The sequence below is a fragment of the Daphnia pulicaria genome, chromosome 4 (assembly GCF_021234035.1).
Source record: "Daphnia pulicaria isolate SC F1-1A chromosome 4, SC_F0-13Bv2, whole genome shotgun sequence".
In the NCBI taxonomy this organism is placed as follows: domain Eukaryota; kingdom Metazoa; phylum Arthropoda; class Branchiopoda; order Diplostraca; family Daphniidae; genus Daphnia; species Daphnia pulicaria.
In genome coordinates, this window is record NC_060916.1 from 14948734 (window position 1) to 14972967 (window position 24234).

Sequence of the window (24234 nt, forward strand, 5' to 3'; positions counted from 1 at the left end):
GTTTATCCCTTCACAGTTAAATCGAAAATTTCTTCTCCAAATCCTAGTTCAATTTGTGGAAGTTCAAAGATCAATCGCCTTGATGAGTGAAGTTGATTATTGCGTCAGTCGATTCCACCCGACGCTACCGGTTCTTGTGTGCGGATTTAATCGAGTTTTCCTACTAAATGCTGAAGACGTGTCTGTCCCGTTTTCTGAATGGAGAGAGAAAGAAATTTCGTTTGATGGGCAGGGACTGAAAATAATAACCACTCTTGAATGGAACGTGAGTTTCATTTTTATGCCACTAAAGAAGAGAGTCGAAATTATCGATTTTGATAGCACGTTTTAATTTTAAACACGAATTTTACATTACATTTTAACCTTAATTTATTTTCTAGTTTGACGGAAGTCAATTGGCCGCTGGCTGCAAAGATAATACTCTAATCGTATGGAGCAGTTTTCCAACCGGTGAAATTCTCCTAAACACGAATTGCGATTTCAAATGGGTCTATCGTATCGCCTGGAACCCCGTTAAGCCAGATATTTTTGCTACTCTCCATAAAGTAATTTAAAGTTTCTGTATTGATTTGTGTTTTCGTGTCTTCAATTTTAATCTCTTTTCTCATTCAGGGTTTGAACATAGTCTTGTTTTGGAACTCTACAACTCACGACGGAAAATCGAACGTGTTTTACACGTCCCGACATGGGAAGAGGATCTCACAAGTGGAGTGGACATCTGAAAATCAAATTGCTATCGGGTTCATGAATGGCATCATTGAAATTTGGGAAATCGACGAAAATGAATCCAAGTTCCAGCTGTTTCAGACAATTAAACGGAGATTGGTGAGTAAATAATTCTATCTAGGTGAAATTAATTTTTTTCTTAATTTGGTTATTTTTCCTTGTTGAAGGGTGCAATATTTGGACTCGAATGGAGTAATATTACAAAGTATTTAGCTTCTTGGGGGAAAGAAGGATGGATTACGGTAATTATTCCGTCTTATTTAAACTTATCGTTCCTTTAAAACAGGTTTTTAAAAATTAAACTTGATGTTGTTTTAAGCACAGATTTGGTCACTGAGCAGCAGCAAAAGCAACATGTCAAAAATACCTGTTTATTGCGAGAAATTTGAACACGGCTTTCTAGTTTGGCTTGGCTTCCGGCTAGGAATACGTTCAATGGCGGAATCGACCTGGCAAGGGAAATGCAAGAGAACTTCACTATTGCTTGGTATGTCTTTATCTAATATCTATAAACATTTCAGTCCTGTCAAAGCAGACACACCGCTTGAACCGTTCAACAATACCGTATTGCTAATTTTTATTATTGACAACATTTTCATGATGACGCTTGATTTTGTCACCCCATTATATGTTTTTTTTTCCAGTGGATGTTTAGATGGATCGATCTGCATTTGGAATCCTTTGGAAAAGGACGAAACGAAAATGCTGAAAACTCTCCGTGGGCATTTCGATTCAGTATCTTGTCTCTCGTTTGCCCCCGATGGGAGGTACCTCGCCTCAGCAAGTCGATATAATATTACCATCTGGTTGACTGAGGTAACGTAATTTGGATTTAAAAACATTATTATTCTGATCATACCGTTTCTTCATGATTCTTTGCCAACAAATTAGACTTGGAAACCCGTGTTTATTTCCACCACACTGAAATTAATTGCTTCACCTAATGATTGTAAAATTTCTTTGTCGTGGATGTGCATTAACGGGTCGTCCGCGGAGTTCTCCGAGAATTCCACTTATAAATTGACTTTTTCCTCGCGAAACAATAAGGTAATTAATGAACTGAATCATTATTAGTAAAACGTTTATTTCAAACATTTAACATCCCGTTCTTTGTCTGACACTTAGATCGTTGTTTGGGAAGTTGCAGCGGAGGTGGCCGAGGTGGGTGACAGTTGCTGAAAACTGTTGCTACTGTTATACGTAATAATGCAAAAAAGTAAGTGGATTTATTTAATACGACTGCTGATGGGAAGATTACATTTGAAATCGAGATTAATCTTTTGTATTTGTATTAAGGTTAAAGTCCGAGTGCTTTTTCAGCATTATTGTTTCCTTTCCATCTTCGGTGAAAACTAATTCCTTTTTGTGAAAAACAAGAAAAACTTCTTTGATCAGTAGTTGTGGGGTCCAATTATCGTCCGGTAACAAAACCAACATCAACGATTGGAAACGTTCGTGAAAAATGTCTCCCGTCTCGTCTTGCGTTTTAGGAAATTAACAATTTTCTTAATACTTTTGATCTCACGAATTCGTTTTCAATAAAATTTCCAGAATAACTTGTATAATTGGTCTCGATCTCGATTGATATTTGAAAGCATTTGCCAAAATAATCGTTCATTGCAGAAATGAAACTCATTTCGGTTTTATCGGTGAGGTCCTTTCGATGTTGAGCAAATCTTTGATCAGTCAGCAGCAGCAAATGTCTTGAAATTCTGAAAGTAGCTTTGAGAAAAAAACCCTGACGAAACGAGGATTTTTTTAACAACAAGGACTGATAAAGGATAGTCCCAATTCTTCGTTTCAGGTAAGCCAAATCATTTTTTTAATATTTTGACACATTGTCTATCGACCCAAGTGGTTTCTAAACGAGATATGCCATTGACTCGACTTTTCATCTCTAGATATTCCACGACAAACCGTGGAAGCAGGGAAATCCGATTCACCGTGTCGGTCAACACGACTAGATTCGGCAGGCCCGCTGAACATCACCGTATGATGCCCATAAGAGCACAAACTCACTTTAAAGGAACGTATGGACCCATGGTGTGACCCGTGAAACAGCTCCCAGTTGGACGATTCGACTTCAGTGTCGTTGATTGCCCAATCAACGCTGGAATATTTGAATAGAGAACAACCTGAAATGGTGAAATGGAAGCTCCTCAACAGGAGTATGAGTCCGGCGGTATTTCTTAGCCTTCAAGGTAGGACGCAGTTTTCATTTAAACTATTTCCCACTATGTCCGTTTCCTCAAGGCCCATTGGTCCATTTAGCTATCACACGTTAGCCGGTTCTCCACATCTCCCTCGATCGTCTCTCATTTTTTTTATTGCCAGTTTACTATTGTTTCGAAAAGCATTTGAACCGTTCCATTTGATTTTCTATACATTAACACGGCTAGATAGCCGTAACAATTATCGAAACTTTTTCTTTAAAGTGTCCCATCAAAATATTATCATCGTAACGGTTTGGTTTGTGACATGTTCTGTATTATGCGTGCATTCAATTAAGCGGAACTCGATTCATTGATTTAATCCATTAACATGATGGGCATGGGCATGATGGATGACTCTCAATTCCGTGGGCTGCTCTGGATGAATTGCGTCTAACATCTGACAGGCGTTCTAATCTGCATTATTTGAATTAGTAAATTAGTGTGATCAAACATTAAGAACATCCGCGTTATTTGGTGTGTGGGGTGGGAAATGCCTATTCGAACGGTGTACTATACCTATACCGGCCAGTTCAACAACTCGTAATCTTTTTTCAAGTCGAAATATTTCAGATAGAGGCCGTCGTTGTTGTCCAGCAGTTATAAATAATCGGCCAGGGCTTTTGACGATTTAAAATCTCCCGTCAATTTAAGGCAAAAAAAACATTTAAAAAAATTTCCTATTTAAAGATTATTAGTGGGCGATTGGGTGTATTGGTTAAGGCGTCATTGATAAAGAGGTGCAGTGGTGCACCTGGGGATCGGGGTTCGAACCCCCTGATGAGCATTGTTGGTTGGTTATACACCCGCTTTGGCGCCACTGTGGCGTCATCTGACCCCCGTGCTGGAGAGGGAACTCGGGAGGGTGGCTGAGGGACGTTTTCATCGATATTGGGATCGGTCCAATATTCCTCAGCGCAAAAGGCGAATGAAATGTGGAATGATGGGAAACTGGCGCTGTATATCTGACAGTGCAAGGTGCCCTTGTTTGCGCAGTCATTGGGTTAATTGCCTTGTTCCGTCGTGTTGAATGAAAGTGTGTGGCATAAGTTGGGTGCTCGCTCTATACGGGCTAGTCAAATAGTTGTCTCAGTGATCATGAACGCATCGTTTACTACCGGAAACTAATGTTGTCCGTCTCATGATATACCGCCGGGTGCATCATGTGGGCAACCTCTTGATAAATGCGAGTATGTGAGGGATATTTGTGCTAGATTCAGATCCGTATATCCTGGGTACTGAGCTGGGCACTGGTAACCCCGGCCTATCCACCCAGCATTGTTATAAGTGTTGTATTAACTATATTATACTTAGTATCAACACTTAGTACACACACACACAGCGGCGGATGCTCTCTCTCCTTGCTATTTAAGAATAAAAATGAGTTCCAAACGGATTGGGAAATAATGTTTAAACTTTCTTTTTGGACTTGTTAATATTTCAACTTTTAGTTGAATAAGAATCTATAAATAAGTTTAAGTTTTTTTTTATTTGTCTGCCGTGGGGCATTTATTAGGAACGATGATTGACATGCTTTCAAATATATCGTGAAGGATTCATATTTTGTTCATATTATGTTTCTTTATATTCCATTTGCCATTTCACCCAAGGTTAAGTGCGTTCATTTTTGTGTTTGTTCACAGGGTAAATTCCAAGCAAACGGCAAATGATGACCTTCGATGGAAACCAGATGAGGACCTCGCATTCGTAATAAGTGGATGAATGAAAGCAGATTATGGGGGAAAGTTGAAGGTTTAACCTGGACGAGGTTAGCTTTTCCGCTATTCGGACTTCCAATTACTTTACCGGACGGGAGAATCGCTATCATACCGACCACCCTTTTCATCATACGCTACTTTTTTTTTACCTTAACCAGAGTAATAGAACTCTGCCTCAAGAGTTGGCACAACGTTTTTTTTTTTTTTTTAGAATTACGAACATTTAGTCATTCAGTACTTGACAATTGTGTATTTGCTATCTCAGACCGAAAAAAAGCTTTCAGTCCGCATCCGCTTTTCAAATGCTATGCCCCCCTTCACATTTTGTTTCGTCGGTTCTTACTATTTTTAGTTCTCATCCGAGATATAAACGATGGAAATTGAAATTTCCCTCCAAAATTCTATGTTGTCGTTTCATTTTCTGTCATCAAACTTGAAGCCACCTAGCGTTCACGGCTTAAACCTTTTTTTTCCTTTTTTTGATTTACGTATCGTTACTGTTTTTTTTAAAACAAAATTGTGTTGCAGAATGTGAAAAGTGCTTTTTTACATTCAAAAGATAGTAAAGAGACCAAGAAATATTATAACGTGACTGAAAGGGGAAATACCGAAATAATCAACGAATCAATTTATTGTCTCGTCACGTGGAGACGTGATGCGCGTCGTCCAATAGGAAAGCTGAGATTAAATCAGCTGTTAGCTGTGTAGTCGTAGCGTCGTTGTTAGTGTAGTGAGTGAGAAACTGAGAATCAGTCGGAGAGAAACAGTGGTATGAGTTAAAAAATTTTTTAGCTTAGAGCAGTTTGTTCTGTTGTTATCTGAAACTCGGATTGAAAATTGAATACGTCAACGTAGAAAAAAGCTTTCTACCCTAAAATGGCCACTTCCCCATTGACTTGTTTATCAAACGACTTGAAAAGTATCGAACCATATCTGGATATTGCAACTGATTTTGAAAACTTGTATCCTTCCGTTAGCTATCTGTGTAAGATGAAATCTTAATTTCTTAATAATTGGAAAATGAGTCTCTATTTACCATGAATTACAGGTCGGTTTTATGCACTGCAAAAAGGGTTTACTTTGTACAAGGCTGAAGATGACCTTCCAGTTTTGCTTGAACTTATGAGCATCTTATCCCATACAGTAGGCTTCATTTTGTTCGACAAATTGATGCATTTTTCAACAACATTATTTTCTACTTGCAGAGTGCTTCTTTGTCGGATAAAACCATGAATGAGATTGAAGATTTGGCTCTGAAATTTATTGAATGGGGTGAGACTGCACCATCATTGGAGAAATATAATGAGTATAAGATCTAGCTTTAATTTTTCAAACACAATGTAAAAAATCAAATATTTCAGGATCACCTTCAAATCATTCTATTCTGCCAAACTACTACTGGATGTGTGTTTGTTGTTTGGAGAGCTCAAGGCCACAACTGCTGAGAAGAAGAAGTATCGATTGATTCAAGATTATACATTTAAAACTAGTTTTAAACTAGTATTTTTTAATCACCACAGGTGCATAACATCAAAAGTAATGGACATGCAGGAATACAGAGCTTCACTGATGAAAGAAAACCAGGCTTCTTTGCCAAAGCAAGAACAAACAAGTAAAGAAACTGAAGACTCAATGGCTCATTTTGATGAGGTACTATAGTTTAATTTAATCTTGACTTTCGTCGTTTTGGTTAACGTATTTCCTGAACAGGGATCGCTCGTGAAGCGTCAAGCTGTTGATGACTTATACCCGCAACTTCCCATCAAAGAATTGCTGAAAAATGTGGTACTTGTATTATTAGCTCTTGTTTAATTCATTTTACTTAAAAATTATTAATTTAATTGCACTTCCAGCAACCTCGAACAGCTCAGATATTGTATTTGCAGTCCAATGACTTAAACACAAGTCCGACCGATTTGCTGCAGGAAATGCCAGGTACTAAAAACTATAGCTGTCGAACATTTGTTGAATGACCTTATCAAAATGTGCTTCTGGTTTCTTATTTTTTTCCCGTTGGTTTTTGCGAATCGCCCCGTCAAGTTTTTTTGGGTCCATCAACCATTGCAGACTCTGTGACCGCCGCCGATAATGCTTCAAAATCAAAAACTTCTCCTTCTGAAACACAAGAAATTCATATTACTCCATCCGATCACGGCGCTACAACACCAACCAACGCAGAAACAAAATTTGGTGAAATGGAGGTCGAAGAAAAAGCGTTACAAACAGTAAATGTTCAAAAGACACCGCAAACACCAGACTCTACTCCTGCTGGAATTCGTATGTTCCCTATGTTTATTCGCTTTTTTCGCGTGTTGAACTTTTGGACTTTTTTTTTTTCGTTACAGCCACCTTGGGAGTAAAGCAGAAAGTCAACATGGCCAATCCAGGACACTGTGGTCAAATGCAAGGTGAACCAACAGTGACAAATAATCAGGTAAGTTTAATACTAGCAGTCACATATAATAAAAGACAAAATATTCTTTATTATCATTTTTGCAGTTCTCCAATCGTTTCATGCATCCGGAAAATCAGCACATGAAAAGATCTCCATTTTTATTACCTTTTCCCTGTCATCCAGCTAATGTTCATCAGGCGTTTAATTACCCCAACTTCAATGTAAGTATTTGTATTCTAACCTTCAAATAATATGTGGATGGTTAACTTGTTGTTCTTTTTATGAATACACCAGCCTGGACGCGCAATTGTACCTCAATTCCGGCATGCGACGTTCATACCACATCACATCAGGCCCGTTCCCTTCACGCCCGTTCCCTTCACGCCCGTTCCATTCACGCCCGTTCCCTTCACGCCCGTTCCCTTCGCGTCCGTTCCATTCACGCCCGTTCCCTTCACGCCCTGCATGAGTCATTCATCATCATCATTCAACAACCAAGTAAGTGCTATATTTAACTGAAATTGTCTTGATTCTTCTTTCCATTTATTCGCATTTATTGATTAACGTTTTTCTATACATGTGTGTTAAGTATTTAGTTTGTTTACTCGTTTAAACTTTTTTTTGTAAATTTTCTTGATGCAGTCTCAATATTTACTGCACCCGGGGACTCAGAAGTACTACTACCCACGATCAGATAACACTCCCTTCTATCCGAGATGTTTTCAGCAGAGAACAATGGGTAAGATTTAAAAACAAAAAAGGTATAAACTAAAGTAACGAAAACTAATTGCTATTTTTAGTATTCCCTCCTGGAGCCCAAATTGCTTATATCCAACCACAACAGCAGTTCCAAGATCATACAACTCAACAGCCGTCCCACGTTGCTGAAACTTCATCATTGTTGGTGCCCGGAACTGCTCCTGAGCCTCCTGAATTACACTCAGCAGCAGAGACAGCCACTTCTTCTACATCCCCAGTTAAGGTTGTAAATATTATTCCCCTCAACAACCGAGCATTGCGTTAATTTATGGTATTTTTTTTAGGTGGAAAATCGTGTGGTTTCTAATGCAGCTTCAGTTTCATTTCCTGTCGCCACAACAATGCCAGCAGAGCCAATACCAGCATCCAAACTGGCTGATACACACAAATCACTGCTACAAGTTACTTCGCCCGATGGTGAACTATTAATTGCTACACCAGCTATTAAGTCAGTCGCTGCTACACCAGTTACTACACACACTGCCAAATCAGTAGCTACTACATCAGTTATCGCATCCACTGCCAAACCGATAGCGTCTACACCAGTCACTGCACCAGTTGCCGCCACCTCAGTTGCCAGACCAGTTGCTGCTACCCCAGTCGCTAAACAAGTTGCTGCAACCCCTGTAGCGGTAGCCAAATCAGTTTCTGAAACCCTAGTCGCCAAACCACTTCAGCTGGCTGCCACTTCAGTAACCACTACGCCAGTTGCTGCCACCCCAGTTGCTGAAACACTTTCTGGAACACCAGTCAAAATTCCAGCTCCTAAATCAGCTGATAAGGCTGCTGCTACCCCAGCCTCAGCTGACCCAGTCACGGGCACCACCGTCCCATTCGCTACACCTGTTGTCGCCCCCTTAGTTGCCAGAGCAGTTGCTGCTACCCCAGTCGCTAAGCAAGTTGCTGCAACCCCTGTAGCGGTAGCCAAGTCAGTTTCTGAAACCTCAGTCGCCAAACCAGTTGCTGCCACTTCAGTTACCGCTACCCGAGTTGCTGAAACCCTTTCTGATATACCAGTCAAAATTCCAGCTCCTAAATCAGCTGATAAGGCTGCTGCTACCCCAACCTCAGCTAATCCAGTCACGGGCACCACCGTCCCATTCGCTAGACCAGTTGCTGCAACCCCTGTAGCGGTAGCCAAATCAGTTTTTGAAACCTCAGTCGCCAAACCAGTTGCTGTCACCACAGTTGCCGCTACGCCAGTTGCTGCCACCCCAGTTGCTGAAACACTTTCTGATACACCAGTCAAAATACGAGCTCCTAAATCAGCTGCTACTACCCCAACCTCAGCTAACCCAGTCCCATTCGCTAGACCAGTTGCTGCAACCCCTGTAGTGGTAGTCAAATCAGTTTCTGAAACTCCAGTCGCCACACCAGTTGCTGCCACACCAGTTGCTGAAACACTTTCTGATACACCAGTCAAAATACCAGCTCCTAAATCAGCTGCTACTACCCCAACCTCAGCTAACGCAGTCACGGGCACCGCTGTTTCATTCGCTACACCAGTTTCTGCTAAACCGGTCACTACACCAATGTCTACACCAATGTCTACACCAATGTCTACACCAATGTCTACACCAGAAGCTGCTATTTCAGTCGCCGCACAAGTTCCCACACCATTCGCAGTTTCACCGGTTGTTACGTCCTCACATGGTAAGAATTTGAAAGTCAATTCAGTTTTCTCTATTAGAGTTAAAAATTATCTGATATTTTAGCGTATGCGTGTTAACTTCAATGATAAGTGACTGGTCTAAAAAATTCTTTTGATTCTACAGTTTCGTTGGGAAGTTGTGAACAAACTGGTCGTACACAGGGCAGTCCAACGCGGGTAGGCGATCCAACCCAAGGTCCTCAACAACAATTAGCAAAAAGCGATCGTCGTCGTCGTCTGAAATGTTTGGTCTCCTAAAATCAAAACCTTCTTTGTCGTTTTTAAGCCATCGAAAACTCGAGCATGAGGTGATCAAATTTACTCAAGTTCCCTTCGTTAATATTCAAATATTCCTGTTGTTTCTGAGAATGTCATCCCTTACTTACTCCCCTTTCGGATTAGTTTTTTAATTCAGAATTATTTTTATAAATATTGGACCTGGTTGCATATATTTAAGTCTGATTATCCACTCCCTTCTTACATTTCTAAATGTATTTGCTCGGGATCTAGTGGTGATCTTAGCGGTAAGTCTTGTATCTGAACTACTTTGTCGGGATTTGTGAAGTAGCGTGAAACGCTTTAGAACTGCAAGATGTTCTCCACAGCACATGTTAAGCATCGAAAATTGTTCTATTGTACTCCATTCGAATTTCACCTATGCTTAATTGTTTGGTGTTTTCTGTAAGATTGTTTGCTTTATTAATACACCCATAATTTTCAGAGTTAACAGTTTACAATGATTCAACCTTAAAGATTACGGAATAGTGAAGATTAGCTTCATGTTGTAGACGTTTTAAACAAATATCCCATCTACTATCGTTATCTACGTTCGATGAAGTTTAATATAGATATTTCATTACCTATTGCTCCAATTTCCCCTGAAAGTAACTGCTACTCAGTCCGGGATGTTATTCGTTGTGATTTACACCGAGAGTTGTGTAGCACAGATTCGAAGAGTGGTACTGAGCAATAGTTGGAGTAAAGTTGATTTTCACGACATTAACACAATACTGCTCTTCAACTAAAGTCCCCGTGCCTTCAGAAGAGAAACCATTTCCTTTTATTAGCGACCGGGCATCATTAGGCAATCAATTGACGGCCCTTCCGTGTCTGCTCCGCGTTGGTGTCAGTTCTGTTGTTTCTGAAGTGGCTCGGTGAAGCTCTTTCACTGGTTTATTCCAATAACTCCATAGTTTTGAATTCAAATATTTTATTTGACAGTTTGACAGTTATGAACCAAGGGTTTTTAAATGACATAAGATAACTCAGTTGATTTTGATTCATTTAGCGCAAATTGCTTTACGAAGTTTGTTTGTCTTTCCGCGCCATTTGAACGACGCCCGTCTTGTCTGCCAGATAAGATCGAAGACTCAACTATTTCATAATTCATAGATAGTTTCATAGTTCATGCATATTTAATTTTAAGTCTCTTTTGGCAAGGGAAAAATGTAATGAAAATGCATCTCTAAAAATACAAAGACTTTTTTTTTTTTAATCTTGGAAAAAAAGTTACGTCGGCTATTTGGCAATGAGGCGAAATGGCTGTAGAGCAATTCAAGGTTGGTAAGTTAGAGTAGTCCATGTTCAAGGACAAGTAAATAAATCAAAATCACGCTCTGAGTGATTCATCTTTTTCCTTGGCCAGGTAAAATTTGTGAAAGTATTATAAAAGACTTTGACGAAACGAAAGATTAGATTTTTTTATTCAAGCAAACCCATTCATGAAGGAAAAAGCTGATTAACAATGTTAATAATTTTGCATAATTTTTGTTTGTTGTGCACACTTGTGACATTATTTTTTACATTCCAAGATGGAGTACATAAAATCATCACAGAATTGGGAGTGTGATAGCCATGATAGTTCAAAGGTGAATAATCTATATATTTAATATGGTAGCAAGGTTTTAATTAATGGTTTTATTGAAGGCTCTTTATCCTGCTGAGATTGATGAAGTTATCACTAAAGATTCATCTAAAAACAAGCTGATAAATTCTAGTTGTAGGAATCTGTCTAAAATGGGTTCTACCAAGAAGCTTCTGTCAGCAGTTGAACCATCCGAAGAAATCTTAAAACTCCTGGCGAAGGCTAGAGATGATCTCAGGAAACAGGAAGCTACCAAAGCTAGAGAAATAATGTCAAAAGAAGAATTGATTGAAGCCAAACAAAGTGCTTTTCCAGACAATTTTCAAGTTGTAGCTGAACATACACATCAGTTTGATGAAAGGGAAATATCAAGAAACAAATCAGTCGATAACATCTTTGAAAAAGCTTTAGCATCTAAAACCCCAAATTTTGTAGAATGCAATCAACAGAAACAAAGAGAAAGTCTTGAATCTCTTTTACAGGTAATAAATGTTATAGATTTCTTTGGTGAAAAATCAGAAACAAGTATTTTACTAGATTGATGCTGTGGGAGTCCCATTTCAGGCAGCAAAGTTTTATGAGCGTAAACCCTTTACCCCTAAATATTGGTTTGAACACGATGATCGAGATCGTGAAGAGGTCGAGGAAGCGTAATTATCAATTGTCATTTATAGTTCTGATAAAATATTTAATTTGTTACTTTTACTTTTAGTAAAACATTTGAAGGTGACATGAAATCGATCCAGAATAAGAGCCCTTGTGAAGCCGTCAACCGATGGGGTCATGATCTTTACGATGCATCCCTAGTCAAGGCAAATGGAGATGAATTCCCTGGATACTCAAAAAAATTATTCCCCAGGTATTTTAATCTTCTTAAAAATAATCTTAAAATTTAGGGAACTTATCTTAATTTTGTTATAGACCGATAAGTAAGTGTGAAACTGTCGATCGTTGGAGCCATGACTTGTACGATGCAACTCAACAAAACCCTAAAAGTGATCAAGAGTTTAGTGACTTTTACGGCGGTGACAGACGTCAAGTCAACAGGTATTCAGTGTTTCTATAAATTCATTCAAATGCATTTCACTTTTCCTTACTTTATCTATCGTTTAATTTCGGTGTTCTGTGTTACAGTCGTGGTTCAAGCAAGTATCGTTCTTCGTTTCAAGAAAGCGCCGAATTTGCTAGTTCACGACCTTTTCGTGGGCGTGGTGCTCAACCACGTTCAGAAGATCGAATGAACACTAAAAAGGATGAAATTTCTGCCATCAATAGAGATATGGAAAATTTTTATTTGTGAGTTAAAATGTGATTTGAGTATTTTTTTGTTGGTTCATTATTGCGAGCATGCTGACACATTTCTTGTTTTGTTTTAATTGGGTAACCCCGATTTTTGGAGCGTTTCACCTAGCAATGGAATAAACTTCGTTTTGCATTGAGTCGATTGAGATAACTACCACTAGAAACTGAGTATTAAAATAGGAAGTGCCGAAGTGCAGTCAGATTATTTAGGCAACATTACCAATAATATGCGAATTATATTCGTCCTGGCGTTTCAGACTTAAGGAGTTAAGTCTTAAGTCAAGTTTTCTAATAAATGTGCATGGCAACTGGCGGCAATGGCAACAAAATGCAAGTCCATTAAAGCACGAAGCTTCGCGTCAAGTGCGTCTCGAGTTAACAACTTAATATTTTTAATTTTAGTTTATGGGTTTTTACTTTTTAGCTAATTTAAAAAACTAAAAAAAAAAAAAACTATTCATGTTTCACGTAAGCAACGTGTGCGAAATGGCAACTGAGCCTCTCTACCGTTTTCCTTAATCAGCTGATTGTCTTTATTTTTACTGCGATTTGATGGACGTCACGTTTTCTTTCTTCTGTTCAGAATCATAAATTTTGATATTGAATCATCTTTCTCATCTGACAGGTATAACTAGTTTTGTGTATGTAATATGTATTCTGGATTTGATATCTAGAAATGCCGTTTAACTTGGGATGTGCATTCTGGTTTGGTGCACTTGTGTTAATTAGTGTTATCGCAGTAATGGCATTCAGTTTCCTTAATTATAGAGTATGTAAACCCATTATTTTTAATTTTAGAAGTGAATATCAGTAACAAGTTTTGAGTGGGAATAATTTGTCCGAGGCTATTCGTGTTAAAGTTTACCACATTGATTGATATGAATGTTTTTTCAACTTCATTATTAATTCTGATATTCAAGTCCATGTCTAAGAGTTCAGTAATCCCTAATCAGTTTACTGTCTGAGAAGCGTTGTCAAGTTAATGATTAGTCTAGGCTTAACAGTATGTAACTTTTGCTGTCTCAAAAACATTTAATGTAAATTTTTATTACATTTTTGTGTGGATTAAAGGTTTCTTGATGGTTGTACTTATACATCAATCACGAGTTCCCCTGAGATATCCAAGGTTTTCTGTTTCTCTAGAAGGTAATACCAATTGCACTAAAAATCTATATTACAATGCAAGCTGATGGACTTGTATAAATAAATCTAAATTCATGACAGATAAGGTGTTACAATAAAGACATTCAGGAGAGCAACATCAGAGATGCCCAACATCACAGGCTACCAAATAGGAATGGAGACTCCTATCTTAAGGCTTTCAAAAATTAAGGTTGAGGGAAGAGACAAAGATAATCATTCACCCCAAGGTCCCCAACCAGCTTATAGGTGCTCAGTGTCTGCTATGGATATGGATTTAACCATCGACGGTGATGTTAGAGCTACTTCGATGGAAACGACAGTGAGAAATGAGAAGTCAGGTTAGTGCATTGAACAAATTTTGCGGCTATTGATCATTATCTATTCTACATTTACATTCTGACATCAAGTTTCTGACATAAGTGTGCGTCCAAAAGCAACCAGAGGTCGACCGGGTCGACCAAGGAAATCTCAGCCGAGAGCTATTACTATTACATCGGGTCCGGAAATTGTGGCAGTTGATGACAAGTTTTCTGTTACAGACTCTAGTGTTGCATCTGGCAGTCAAAAATTAGGCAATGCGATAGATGATTTGCTTGCTCTTTATTATCTATTTATTTTACATATTCCTTTCTTTAATTGTAGATAACAGTAGTTCTACGTTCGATCACCCCATGGGGACAAGGAATTTCTTGAAGAAACGGAAATCGGAAGTTATCAATTCTGAATCCGCACTCATCGAATATAAATCTTCTGGAAATAAATCGAGTTTCGATTCCTTTGGTGTGTGCCGTGAACGACGTATAAGATTTCAGCCAATTTCCTGATTTTCTTTTTGAGTTTTAGGAACAGAACACAGAACTTCAATGCAATCGGAATCTAGCACCTGTCAAAAGCTTGCGGGACAACCGACTCGGTTTAACGCTTATTTGGCGTTGCCCGATGATCCTGTTCGAGCGCGGCAATGGTCAGCAAAAGACTGGGATGTTACGTTGCTTCATCTCCTTCCTAAATGTTTGATGTCTTTGAAAATTCACGAACCTACTACGGTAAAGAAAGAAAGAAAATTGAACAGTAGTCTGTATTTCTTATTTCATTCTTTTATATTTATGTAGATCATTGTGATGGAAGGGTGCATCGAGATAAAGAACGATTCATTTATCTCGAATTGCACCGTTCTGGAATCAAAGACGAAACCGCTTGAAATCGATGCTGGTCGAAACATTCAAATAGGAAATGTGGGGAGTGGAGTCGCCACATTCCAAACAATTACGGCTATGAAATCTATTATTCTTCCCGAAGATCATGAACAGCCGATGAGGTATAACGCTTATAAAGCTAGGCCAGATGATCCTGTAAGCGCTCAGCAACTCGTGTCAGAAAAAGACGTTCGTATCTCGTGGATCCATCTCCATCCCAAGTGTTATCTCCCCTTTAAAATTCATGACCCTACGACAGTAAGTGAACAACATATCTCCTTTAATTTCAGCAATTTAATTTTTGTTTTCTTCCTTTCCTTTCTAGATTGTTTTGATTAAAGGAAGGATCAATATTATCAAGGACCTTGCTGTATCACATTCTATGTTGCTGAACTCAAGCATGGAATCAATCGAAATTGAAACAGGGAATCTTATTCATGTAGCAAATTTTGGCCACGAAATTGCCAAGTTCCAAGTGGTGGAATTTTTGAAATAACAACATTCCTTATTTTATTTTTCCTCTTTTCTTACCAAGAAATTACTTTTTAAATCTAGTTGGAAATTGCAATTAGGGACATTACGTTGGAAGTATTAACGATTGACGGGGATTTTTTGTTTTTATTGCAAAACTGAAATGTTCCGAGAGTTCTGTTCCCTTCCCCTATTAACTAGGAACAGTTTTAAATGCGTCTTTCCCCAAATCAAGCAATTTGAAGTGATTTATTGATTCTTTTTTCTTTTCGTCATTTTTATGCGCAATATAATAAATTTTGCGGGATTCACTATGCTATTGTGTACAATATCATGCAAACTATTAAAGGAACTATTCTCTGTAGTAGTTCAATAATTAACTGACATTGCAAGATGCTGTTCAACGATTTGGAAAGACCAAGAAATTTCAATGCTGCAGTTATTTCAGGTCAGGTCGTTATTTGTTAAAAGAAGAATAGATATATCATCTGGGCGCAGGCAAAATTTAACTACACATCACACATGCAGGACTTTTTGCTCCCCCAAGTCGTAGAGTATCGGTGTTATTAGATGTCCAGCTAAAGGCAGAAAACAACCTCCAAGATGTCATGGAACTGTTAAAGATTTTTCCATAAAAGAGTGATCCGACAGTGATGTGGTTAATTAATTTGCATGGGTTTGCAGTAGCAGACGAAATCTTTTTTTAAAAGGAATAACAAACATTTGGGGTCCTAGTGAAGACTGTGATAGTGAAGTTGTTCCAGTGTATTCGTCTCTTTCATTTATTCGTCTGGAAACCCTGAAATTGTCAGGGATATGGAAAGTTGTTTTCGTAGGAAGTGTCTTCGACAAATAACGCTCAGTGTGTATTGTAAAAATGTTGCCAAAACATAGCACATCCAGTTTACCAGAAATATTCGTCGGAAAACCTTCTAATAAGGATTTTAAAGTAAGTTTCACGTTCCAATTGACGATTATTAGTTGGGAGAACAGCTCATTTTCAGAAATGTAAAATCCTAAACTGTTTTATCTTTTTTCTGACGCTAGACGGTATAGCCTTTGATCATTTTCCACTCAGTTTATTTACATTTACTTTGCACAACTTTGTACATCTCCCAAGAAATTTCTCGCTGCTACTGTAAGAAAATTTTGGGTGATGGCTGTCCGTTTCTGTTACAGCAACAAAGCTCACTTGTTAGATTTTTAATAATGTGTTTTTTTTTCTACTTCCGGTTTTCTCATTTCAGTCAGTAGTTCAGTAAATATTCATTTTACGCACAAAATAACCTCATATTCGTGATCCTCGTCGAATTTGTGGTAAAGTTCATGTTTTTATTTGTACGTACGAGTACTTCCGGTTTTGAGAATTATCCTGAACTATAGTTCAGGAAAATTCTCGATTTTGGCCAAAAATTGGATTTCGTTTAAATTACACTTAATCGACCCCAAATTTCATGGAGATCACGAATATTTGGTTTATTTCGACGGTAGCTCAATGGTTAAGGCGCAATCGCTTACTTCCGGTACACTTCCGGAAAATTTGCATAAAACTAGCAAGTGAGCTTTGTTCCCTGTAATGCTCTCATGATTTCGAGCTAGATTTAATCAAATAAAAGTGCGCTGTTCTAGCTCAAGTTGTGTCAACAAAACTAATTACGTTCTTGGGACTTTTCCGAGTTTCAGAGGTGCCCAATAGATGGCGAGTGTCCTCGTTTTTCATGTAATGGCTGATTGTTGTGTTGTTGTCAAAAGTTCCTATTTTTCCACGAAATTACCGATTAATTCTTAAGTAAATTCAAGTTTATTTCTGTGCAACTGGTTTGATTTATCATTCCGTATGAGTATTGGATCACATTTAATATTTCTCATTATAACCTGTAGGATGGAACGCGAAAGGAAGCATCAGCCTTCGATCAACCCTTTCATAATTGACGTTCTGCTGAATGCATCATCCAGTTAATACAGGTAAAAACCAATGTTAGCATTTTTATAATACCTGTTCTCATATTTCGTTAATATTCAATTATTCACCATAATTATCTGGAGTTTCTATTGATCTTTGTAGGTCACTAATCCCAGCGTGGACATGTATTGTTTTTTTCCGAACGTGTTTTACTACAAATGTTGCATTGACAGACAAGTATTGTTCATCTTTCAGAAATTTTAAACTTTTAGTTGATGTCATAAATTGTATTCATTGTCACAGGGAAAGCTATGGAAAACATTATGTAGGACATGACATGAGTAATCTTAGAAGTCACGTGAAAAGATGCAGGGCAGGGCAGGGCAGTTACCAAAATGTTCAACACTGCTGCAACTGTCTACAGTCACAGGCAGGAATATCGCTCTCTTTCTTCAGACAATTGTAAGTTATATTTTTTTGTCATAACCCCTTTAGTTTCTTTCAATATTTTAGATATTATGTTGAAAAGTTAACAAAATTCTAAAATAACTAACTAAATCATTTGAATGTTCTGTCATAGGCAAAGCTATTGGAGTAATTTAGTCTTCATCCCCACTTGACTCATTTTGTCTTCTGGGTAGCTTAGGAAACCTGATTGGTGTTATCAAGGTAACTTCATTTGTCATGTTAGTAAATGTAAATGTTGTTATTAATTTTGTTTTCTCCTTGATTTAGCCATTTTGATAATAACCGAGAGGATGCAGCCTACAGACTGTGAACATCAGATGGGGTTAGACTTCAGCATCTCTACGAGCCACGACGGAAACGTGCAGTGACATCCTACAAGTTCTACGCGAATCATCTTTTGTTACTGTTGGTAATATGTTTTGTTAGTTAATCCGTTGGCTGCCACGCCTTTGTTTCCCCCATGTTAGCTCCTTAGCACGGGCCGCACTGTTTGGTCTCTTGGTCCTATGTGCCTTGGGATCGAACAGCTGCACCTGCCCAAGATTCGCCGAAAGGCCCTGTTAGGCAATGCACCATAGGGACTTCCCCCCTTGTCGATACGGTGATGGATTCTAGAGGTTGTGCATTCCATCTTCTCCTGTCACCGTGTCAGCCCGGACTTGTCAGCAATGGCAAGTCCCACCTTGGTCATGGATCCTTCAGACGTGGCACGTAGAAAGTAGAAAACAACCTACGGGTTGTATGGCGTGGCAGCCAACGGGTTAACTTAAGTGTATGTATGTATAATGTGTGTGATTGTAAAATGTGGTGGAATTGTGGGTGGAGGTGGGACAATATAATACAATTCCATATCAATCTAATTTGCATTCCATTTATTCAATCATTACCTAATCAAACACAATCACATAGATATGAATTTAAATTCCTCTGATGTCAGCTTGTACTCTGAAGATAACTTGTACTATTGATGAAAAAATACATTTTATATGCATCATATTTAGACATCAGATCGAAAACCGGAAAATTATTCAACTGAAACAAATTTCAAACTTTCACACATTCTCCCTTTGCAAACTGATATTTAACACATTTACCACTATTTAAGACCCAACATTTTATTCACAATTTAATTTTCTTCAACCTTTTCAGCTTTGTAAATAGTTCAAAGAAAGTTAAAACAGCATGTCCATTCTTAATCTCCACAACACCACAAAACCTGGAGTCCAGAACCTGAAGAAAGCAATTAACCAAATGTAAGTGTAGAGTATTCAAACATTTTTTAAATTTGATAAATTTGCAAGGAAAAAATTAAGAAAAGAATGAAGATGGACTAGGTAATTCTCTAGAAAAGAAACTTTTACCACCATGGAACAATTGCAAGAACTCTTTTGAAAACGCAAATGCAGGCTGAATATGCTCATCTAGCATTTCCATCTGTAGCTCTCCTTTCCACAACACCACGAAAATCTTGAATCAGGACTCGGGAGTCTAGAGTACATAAAGTTGAATGTTAGAAAATAAAGAATTAGGAAACATGAAGCTGCATAATAAAAAATATCAGAATGAGTGTGGGCTATGCAATCTTTACGATACAGCTAATATTTATGACAACCAAACGAAGGCAAAATCAATTTAATTTAAGTTAAATGCATGTTGACTATACATGCACGGTATTACCCAGTAATTACTTACAACTATTTAGCATAATTAGCCTACCCACCACAGGACGCCACAAGCACAATTCCTTTGAAAAATTACTTTGTACCGCCTAACCCTGGAAACATCTATCCAAAATTTTCTAAGCTAGCCTCTCAATAACTAGGTTCAGCTTTTACATTTTAACTGGTTTAGGTAGTAAAAACATGAATCGGCAAATACACTTTACGAAGTACAGACCGAGATGATCCATCACTCTAGGGAACTGTCACTTGCTGTCATTTCTCGTCGTATCTCGATTCTCGAATGCCAGCAGCCATCTTGAAGTTGGAAGCAACGGGCAACATTGCCATTCTCTGTCTTTCAATTAAAAACGTCCGCATCTCTGCAATTGGCCAATTGCAACTTTGCAAGCCAAAACGCGCCAAAAGTCCTACTTTGAAACTGAGAATACAAAATGTTCAGCTTAACAATTAATTAAAAAAATTAGAAGAACAAACTTGTGTTAGAAACTTAGAATCTTGAATTAAGCAAATGCCTTAGCAGATCCGAGATCGACCTGACAAGTCTACAGAATGTCTGATTATCAAATCGCGCCATTTTAGCACACCTTCATTGATGCTCTATCTTGGAACGTCAGGAACTTGGCAACGCAAGTCGCGTACCAATATTAAGCGTAAACGGAAAAGAAAAGAAACAAACGACCAAAGTGCAATTACAAAAGGAATCTAGTTCTATTTAACTACAGTGATTTGGCTTAACGAATAAAAAATGAATGGAAGTAATAAATGTAAAGAAAACATTTACGAAATAGATAAGGTCAGCACGAAAAGAATTTAGAATTTAAAATTAAACGCAGCTGTCGACGATCAATCTCCCATATGCTTCAAGCAAGCGAACGTGTTAAGCTGCTGTATTAGCCAACTAAACAAATTTTACTTAAACTAGTCCCGTTTACGTGACGGTCACTTTGACTGGAAAATATAATGCGGGACTACGTGACTCGTCAACTGTTATCTGAATTGTACGACGTTGTGATGAGTGATGACTTTTGTTCCCTGTCACTTTCTTAGGCTATCTGGCGATTCATAACAAAATGAACAACTGAAATTCAAACAAACGCACCCAACGGAAAGGGACCTACATTTCTTATCTACACACAAGGGATTAATACCGGCAGTTAGTGGATAACCAATTTTGTTTTATAATAAATCAGTATTGCTACATCAGCTAGAAGTTAGTTCAGACTCTTCGCTGCAATGGCTAGCAACTTGTTCACTTGTTCCTTTTTCACTTTTCTCATTTGCGCTTGGATCATTTACTCGGTCGATGGACTTTCCTTGGAGGATCGACTGCAACAATTAACCGATAATTATGTAACAAACTACTTTCTCTTTATCTCTAGTTACCATTTCACTTTAATTGATTTCTTTATTGATGTAAAAAAAAGGTCGAGATCAAATCAATTCTGCAAGACAAAATTGTCCAACTGGAAATGAAAGACGCGAGGTTGGAGGCACTCGAACTAAAAATGCAACAGCAAGTAAATCTGAATTTTATTACATAATTTTTTCCTCATTAACTGTGATGACGTAACTGACATAGTTACTTACTATATTCCTATCAGTATGAAATCAGAGAAGGTTTGTCAGTCAAAGTGTCCGAGCTAGAGTCCAAAGTGCAACAACAACAACGGCTTTTGACTGCCCTTCAAAACAAGCAATCAGCAGCAGTCTCTGATTACCGATCTGACGTCAAAAATGATTCGAGAATTAGCAATGGAATGCCAACTTCGTGCGCAGATCTTTATGCCTTGGGTCACAGTTTGAGTGGGTTCTATTCCGTAAGAGGCGCTTCTATGGTGGAAAGTGTCTACTGCGACTTTACCAAGCAATCCAGCGATCCTGGTAATACCCTCAAAGTTGATTTAACCAATTTCAAAATTAACTTTGTTACTGTAAATTCATATCCCGCAGGTTTCCAACAATTCATTGGCTCGACTGAAATGAAATCATCGCCCGCTATCTTTTACGTGCAGAGGAGCTCGTCTTTCACTCAAATCAACGTTCCCGTTCCATTTCAAATTGAAAGACTCAACGTGGGAAAAGCCATGAATTTGACATCGGGCAAATTCACGGCCCCAGTCACGGGCAACTACTTTTTCTCGCTCTCGGGCACGGCGTACATTCCGGCGACGACAACACGACTGGTTTTCACTATCGGTCTCTTCCTGAACGACAATTCACTCGCTTACGGTTACGCCGACGAAATGAGCGCCGATTACCAATACGAAACGTTTTCTCTCCAGTCGACGCTTAATTTGATCAAAGGCGATCAAGTCTGGATACAGATTTCCTCCATGGAAACAGGAGTGTATCTATACGGAGGGTTGTTCACTCACTTCAACGGCTGGCTACTACAAGAAGATATTTTCCAATCGCAAAAATATCACAACTGAAAAAATATATAAATCCATTATCGGGTCACTTCAGAATAAAATTATCTGTGATGTTATTTTCTTTCTCGTAATATATCAATTCCTAAATCGGTCACGAATTTGCATATTTCATTCTCGAGTCAGATGAAAACATGTGGACACTAAACGTAAAATTAAATAGTTTTATCTTAGCTTCACATTTGTTTTCTCAAGAGTAAACTATCAGTGGTACTACATAAAAAGATACAAGAATCGATTGCATACTAGACTCGTTTTCATTAGCTTGCAGCAAATAACTTTTAAGTTTTTAAGTGAAATTAAAAATACTACGGCGCAGCATGCATTGGGGGAGAATCTGTGACATCGGGATTCTAGTTTTAAAATGCATCGGCCGGGGATTGAAACAGCAACAAGAAAACAAGGATACGCAGCCAAAGAGGAAATTGATTTTCAATGATTGAGGGACTCGACTGATGAGATTGAGAACATCTTCTTTTTGGATATCTTTTCGAATTCAATCCGCTTTTAATAAGCCTATAGCTACAGCTGTATCAATCAAGAAGCGAAAGGAAGTGAAAGCCCGTTGAAAAGAAATTATCCGCCCCCCAAAACTGGCCGACAGTAGACTGATCTACAATCATGAGGATAATGAGACGACAACTGAAAGATTTTCTCAAGTCCTGGGATTCGCGCAGCGCTTTCTCAAATGTTCAACAAGGAAATTTCATCGATTCAGTTGCGAGTGTCAAGAAGCCTAACCCTTTTTCCATTTAGAAACCACCAGCCAATGAAAACATTTATTGCGATCCCATCCCGTACAATCGTACATGAAATGTGGGCGCTAATAGAAGTCGCATAAACACAAGAACACAGGCGAATTAGATTTTGATCGACGTGACAATACAGCCAATCTCATTCAAATCTGCGAAATACACTACGTCGCTCGTTTGTTTTCGTCAATGGATCATTTCAGTTCTGACTGATTCAATATGTCACATGAGTCAAGAAAAAGGAGATGATTTTTAGATTTCAACATTTTGAAACAACCTTATTGATGGATAAATTCCATTTGCCAGTACCAGGTAATACTGCTGATTAAACGGCATGGATCATTGATTTCGAGCATTGGCCAAGATGATAGAGCGAAATACACTAAAAGTTGAGCTTTCTAACCTGATTGTTCTGATAAAGTCTCTCTCTATGGCGATACTCGCTGACAATTGCAGAAGGTGAAGGTTCCCGGCTGTATTGTCAATGTAGTCGAAACCAAATCATAACCGCAGTCAACCTAATAAAAATTACACGAAAAAAAAAGAAAGATCAATAATTTTGAGTAGCTGACATTACAGAAATGAAAAGAAATACATTACCAATAAATGAATACAAAAGAAAATGATACCTCTTTCGCGATAGGCAAGACACCATCAATCGCCCTGCTGGAAGACGGTAGGGCAGTCCATTAGTTTAACACGACGGATCTGCCCATGCAACAATTAATAAAGTGGAAAATATAGTTGACCGAAAGCTCCTTATTGAGTTGAGCTACAATTCACTAACTGTAACAATAATAAATAATAAATTTAAAATAAATTAAAAAATTTGTGGATCAATTAAGAATATGATTTATACCTAAATCTGCATGGGGTAAAACCCTGAGGGTTGCAGTATCCTCAAACTGTCAGGATATGCCCAGGCAATCCGTGCAATTCACAGTGGTATCCTAATGGGAATTAATTATAGTTTAGTCATGATTTCGTTACTTAGTTTAAACTACTGAAATGTTGTCAGCAAGGAAGGCAAAGATTTATGTCCAAAAGTGTGGGGAGGGATAATTAGGAAAGATTATGAAGTATGAACTAATATAATGAAAAACAATCAGATCAGATACCTGTGATGAGACTGTCTCGTCTGCTGTGTTGCAAACCACAACAACAAGAGACTACGAAGTCTGTGCCACAACCAAGAGTCAAAGTAGATATTTTTACATTCGTAAACGATATATTAATTGATTAATTCATCCTTTCGGTACCCGGTGAAACTGGTTGTCTGTTCTTTCTCGTTGACTGATCCGGTTTTACTCATCGTCTTCAATCTTCACAATCCCGCCTATGGCAATTTTTTTCTGTATACATATAGCAACCAGCTTGAAGGAAATGTTGATTGTTGGTTCTCACAGATCCCTCTCGCCGTGATCGTAAGATAATAATAAAAAAATATTGCACATAACACAGTTGAATTGATTCACTGTTAAGTGTTTTACAGTTAAGATTCATTGACAATTAAGTCGAGGAGATTGCTGGGTACGATCGAAAGCGGCCATTGTGGTTTCATCTTA

At 38.2% G+C, this 24234-nt stretch overlaps 5 protein-coding genes and 4 long non-coding RNA genes across 17 annotated transcripts; 7 read left to right on the forward strand and 2 right to left on the reverse strand.

Annotated features, from left to right (window-relative positions):
* The first annotated feature begins 51 nt into the window (after nucleotides 1–51).
* On the forward strand, nucleotides 52–2099 carry LOC124338322 (DNA excision repair protein ckn1-like). The gene is made up of 9 exons (XM_046792458.1): nucleotides 52–265; nucleotides 381–545; nucleotides 613–825; nucleotides 894–968; nucleotides 1051–1213; nucleotides 1371–1542; nucleotides 1618–1773; nucleotides 1852–1942; nucleotides 2023–2099. Exons 1-6 carry the CDS (start codon nucleotides 83–85, stop codon nucleotides 1379–1381), a joined length of 810 nt encoding a protein of 269 aa, XP_046648414.1. The 5' UTR covers nucleotides 52–82; the 3' UTR covers nucleotides 1382–1542; nucleotides 1618–1773; nucleotides 1852–1942; nucleotides 2023–2099.
* Nucleotides 2100–5364: 3265 nt separating this feature from the next.
* On the forward strand, nucleotides 5365–10179 carry LOC124338201 (calphotin-like). Of its 3 annotated transcripts, none has more exons than XM_046792280.1 (15): nucleotides 5365–5423; nucleotides 5703–5797; nucleotides 5860–5960; nucleotides 6016–6108; nucleotides 6175–6304; nucleotides 6365–6439; nucleotides 6508–6589; nucleotides 6695–6931; nucleotides 7000–7088; nucleotides 7154–7270; nucleotides 7344–7547; nucleotides 7692–7788; nucleotides 7850–8031; nucleotides 8093–9461; nucleotides 9584–10179. In XM_046792280.1, exons 2-15 carry the CDS (start codon nucleotides 5777–5779, stop codon nucleotides 9715–9717), a joined length of 2931 nt encoding a protein of 976 aa, XP_046648236.1. In that variant the 5' UTR covers nucleotides 5365–5423; nucleotides 5703–5776; the 3' UTR covers nucleotides 9718–10179. The 3 variants fall into 3 exon arrangements, with proteins under 3 accessions (XP_046648236.1, XP_046648234.1, XP_046648235.1); XM_046792278.1 differs by having other exon boundaries at nucleotides 5366–5639; XM_046792279.1 differs by having other exon boundaries at nucleotides 5366–5639; nucleotides 6365–6436.
* An 815-nt stretch (nucleotides 10180–10994) lies between these two features.
* LOC124338297 lies at nucleotides 10995–12762 on the forward strand. Of its 2 annotated transcripts, XM_046792432.1 has the most exons (8): nucleotides 11013–11104; nucleotides 11170–11205; nucleotides 11271–11327; nucleotides 11386–11805; nucleotides 11861–11973; nucleotides 12036–12182; nucleotides 12245–12370; nucleotides 12458–12762. In XM_046792432.1, exons 3-8 carry the CDS (start codon nucleotides 11271–11273, stop codon nucleotides 12621–12623), a joined length of 1029 nt encoding a protein of 342 aa, XP_046648388.1. In that variant the 5' UTR covers nucleotides 11013–11104; nucleotides 11170–11205; the 3' UTR covers nucleotides 12624–12762. The 2 variants fall into 2 exon arrangements, with proteins under 2 accessions (XP_046648387.1, XP_046648388.1); XM_046792431.1 differs by lacking the exon at nucleotides 11170–11205 and having other exon boundaries at nucleotides 10995–11104.
* LOC124338439 lies at nucleotides 12720–13019 on the reverse strand. The gene is made up of 2 exons (XR_006917838.1): nucleotides 12846–13019; nucleotides 12720–12782 (listed from the first exon to the last, which is right to left on the reverse strand). It is a non-coding gene; the product is annotated as an uncharacterized LOC124338439 (long non-coding RNA).
* A 135-nt stretch (nucleotides 13020–13154) lies between these two features.
* LOC124338264 lies at nucleotides 13155–15749 on the forward strand. 2 transcript variants are annotated; one of them, XM_046792365.1, is made up of 8 exons: nucleotides 13155–13250; nucleotides 13697–13771; nucleotides 13850–14106; nucleotides 14176–14340; nucleotides 14411–14548; nucleotides 14612–14814; nucleotides 14881–15222; nucleotides 15290–15749. In XM_046792365.1, the coding sequence occupies exons 3-8, from the start codon at nucleotides 13893–13895 to the stop codon at nucleotides 15458–15460; spliced, it is 1233 nt and encodes a 410-aa protein (XP_046648321.1). In that variant the 5' UTR covers nucleotides 13155–13250; nucleotides 13697–13771; nucleotides 13850–13892; the 3' UTR covers nucleotides 15461–15749. The 2 variants fall into 2 exon arrangements, with proteins under 2 accessions (XP_046648321.1, XP_046648320.1); XM_046792364.1 differs by having other exon boundaries at nucleotides 13855–14106.
* A 1375-nt stretch (nucleotides 15750–17124) lies between these two features.
* On the forward strand, nucleotides 17125–17706 carry LOC124338406. The gene is made up of 4 exons (XR_006917797.1): nucleotides 17125–17224; nucleotides 17317–17400; nucleotides 17501–17575; nucleotides 17642–17706. It is a non-coding gene; the product is annotated as an uncharacterized LOC124338406 (long non-coding RNA).
* A 6-nt stretch (nucleotides 17707–17712) lies between these two features.
* On the forward strand, nucleotides 17713–18457 carry LOC124338422. The gene is made up of 3 exons (XR_006917818.1): nucleotides 17713–17800; nucleotides 17919–18007; nucleotides 18074–18457. It is a non-coding gene; the product is annotated as an uncharacterized LOC124338422 (long non-coding RNA).
* Nucleotides 18458–18661: 204 nt separating this feature from the next.
* LOC124338365 lies at nucleotides 18662–24234 on the reverse strand. Of its 5 annotated transcripts, XR_006917724.1 has the most exons (8): nucleotides 23929–24223; nucleotides 23788–23847; nucleotides 23529–23619; nucleotides 23270–23455; nucleotides 23073–23187; nucleotides 19703–19906; nucleotides 19168–19294; nucleotides 18662–19036 (listed from the first exon to the last, which is right to left on the reverse strand). It is a non-coding gene; the product is annotated as an uncharacterized LOC124338365 (long non-coding RNA). The 5 variants fall into 5 exon arrangements; XR_006917726.1 differs by having other exon boundaries at nucleotides 19642–19906; nucleotides 23788–24234; XR_006917725.1 differs by lacking the exon at nucleotides 23788–23847 and having other exon boundaries at nucleotides 23929–24221.
* On the forward strand, nucleotides 20264–22011 carry LOC124338306. Its single transcript, XM_046792443.1, has 4 exons — nucleotides 20264–20838; nucleotides 20913–21005; nucleotides 21090–21369; nucleotides 21439–22011. The coding sequence occupies exons 1-4, from the start codon at nucleotides 20722–20724 to the stop codon at nucleotides 21918–21920; spliced, it is 972 nt and encodes a 323-aa protein (XP_046648399.1). The 5' UTR covers nucleotides 20264–20721; the 3' UTR covers nucleotides 21921–22011.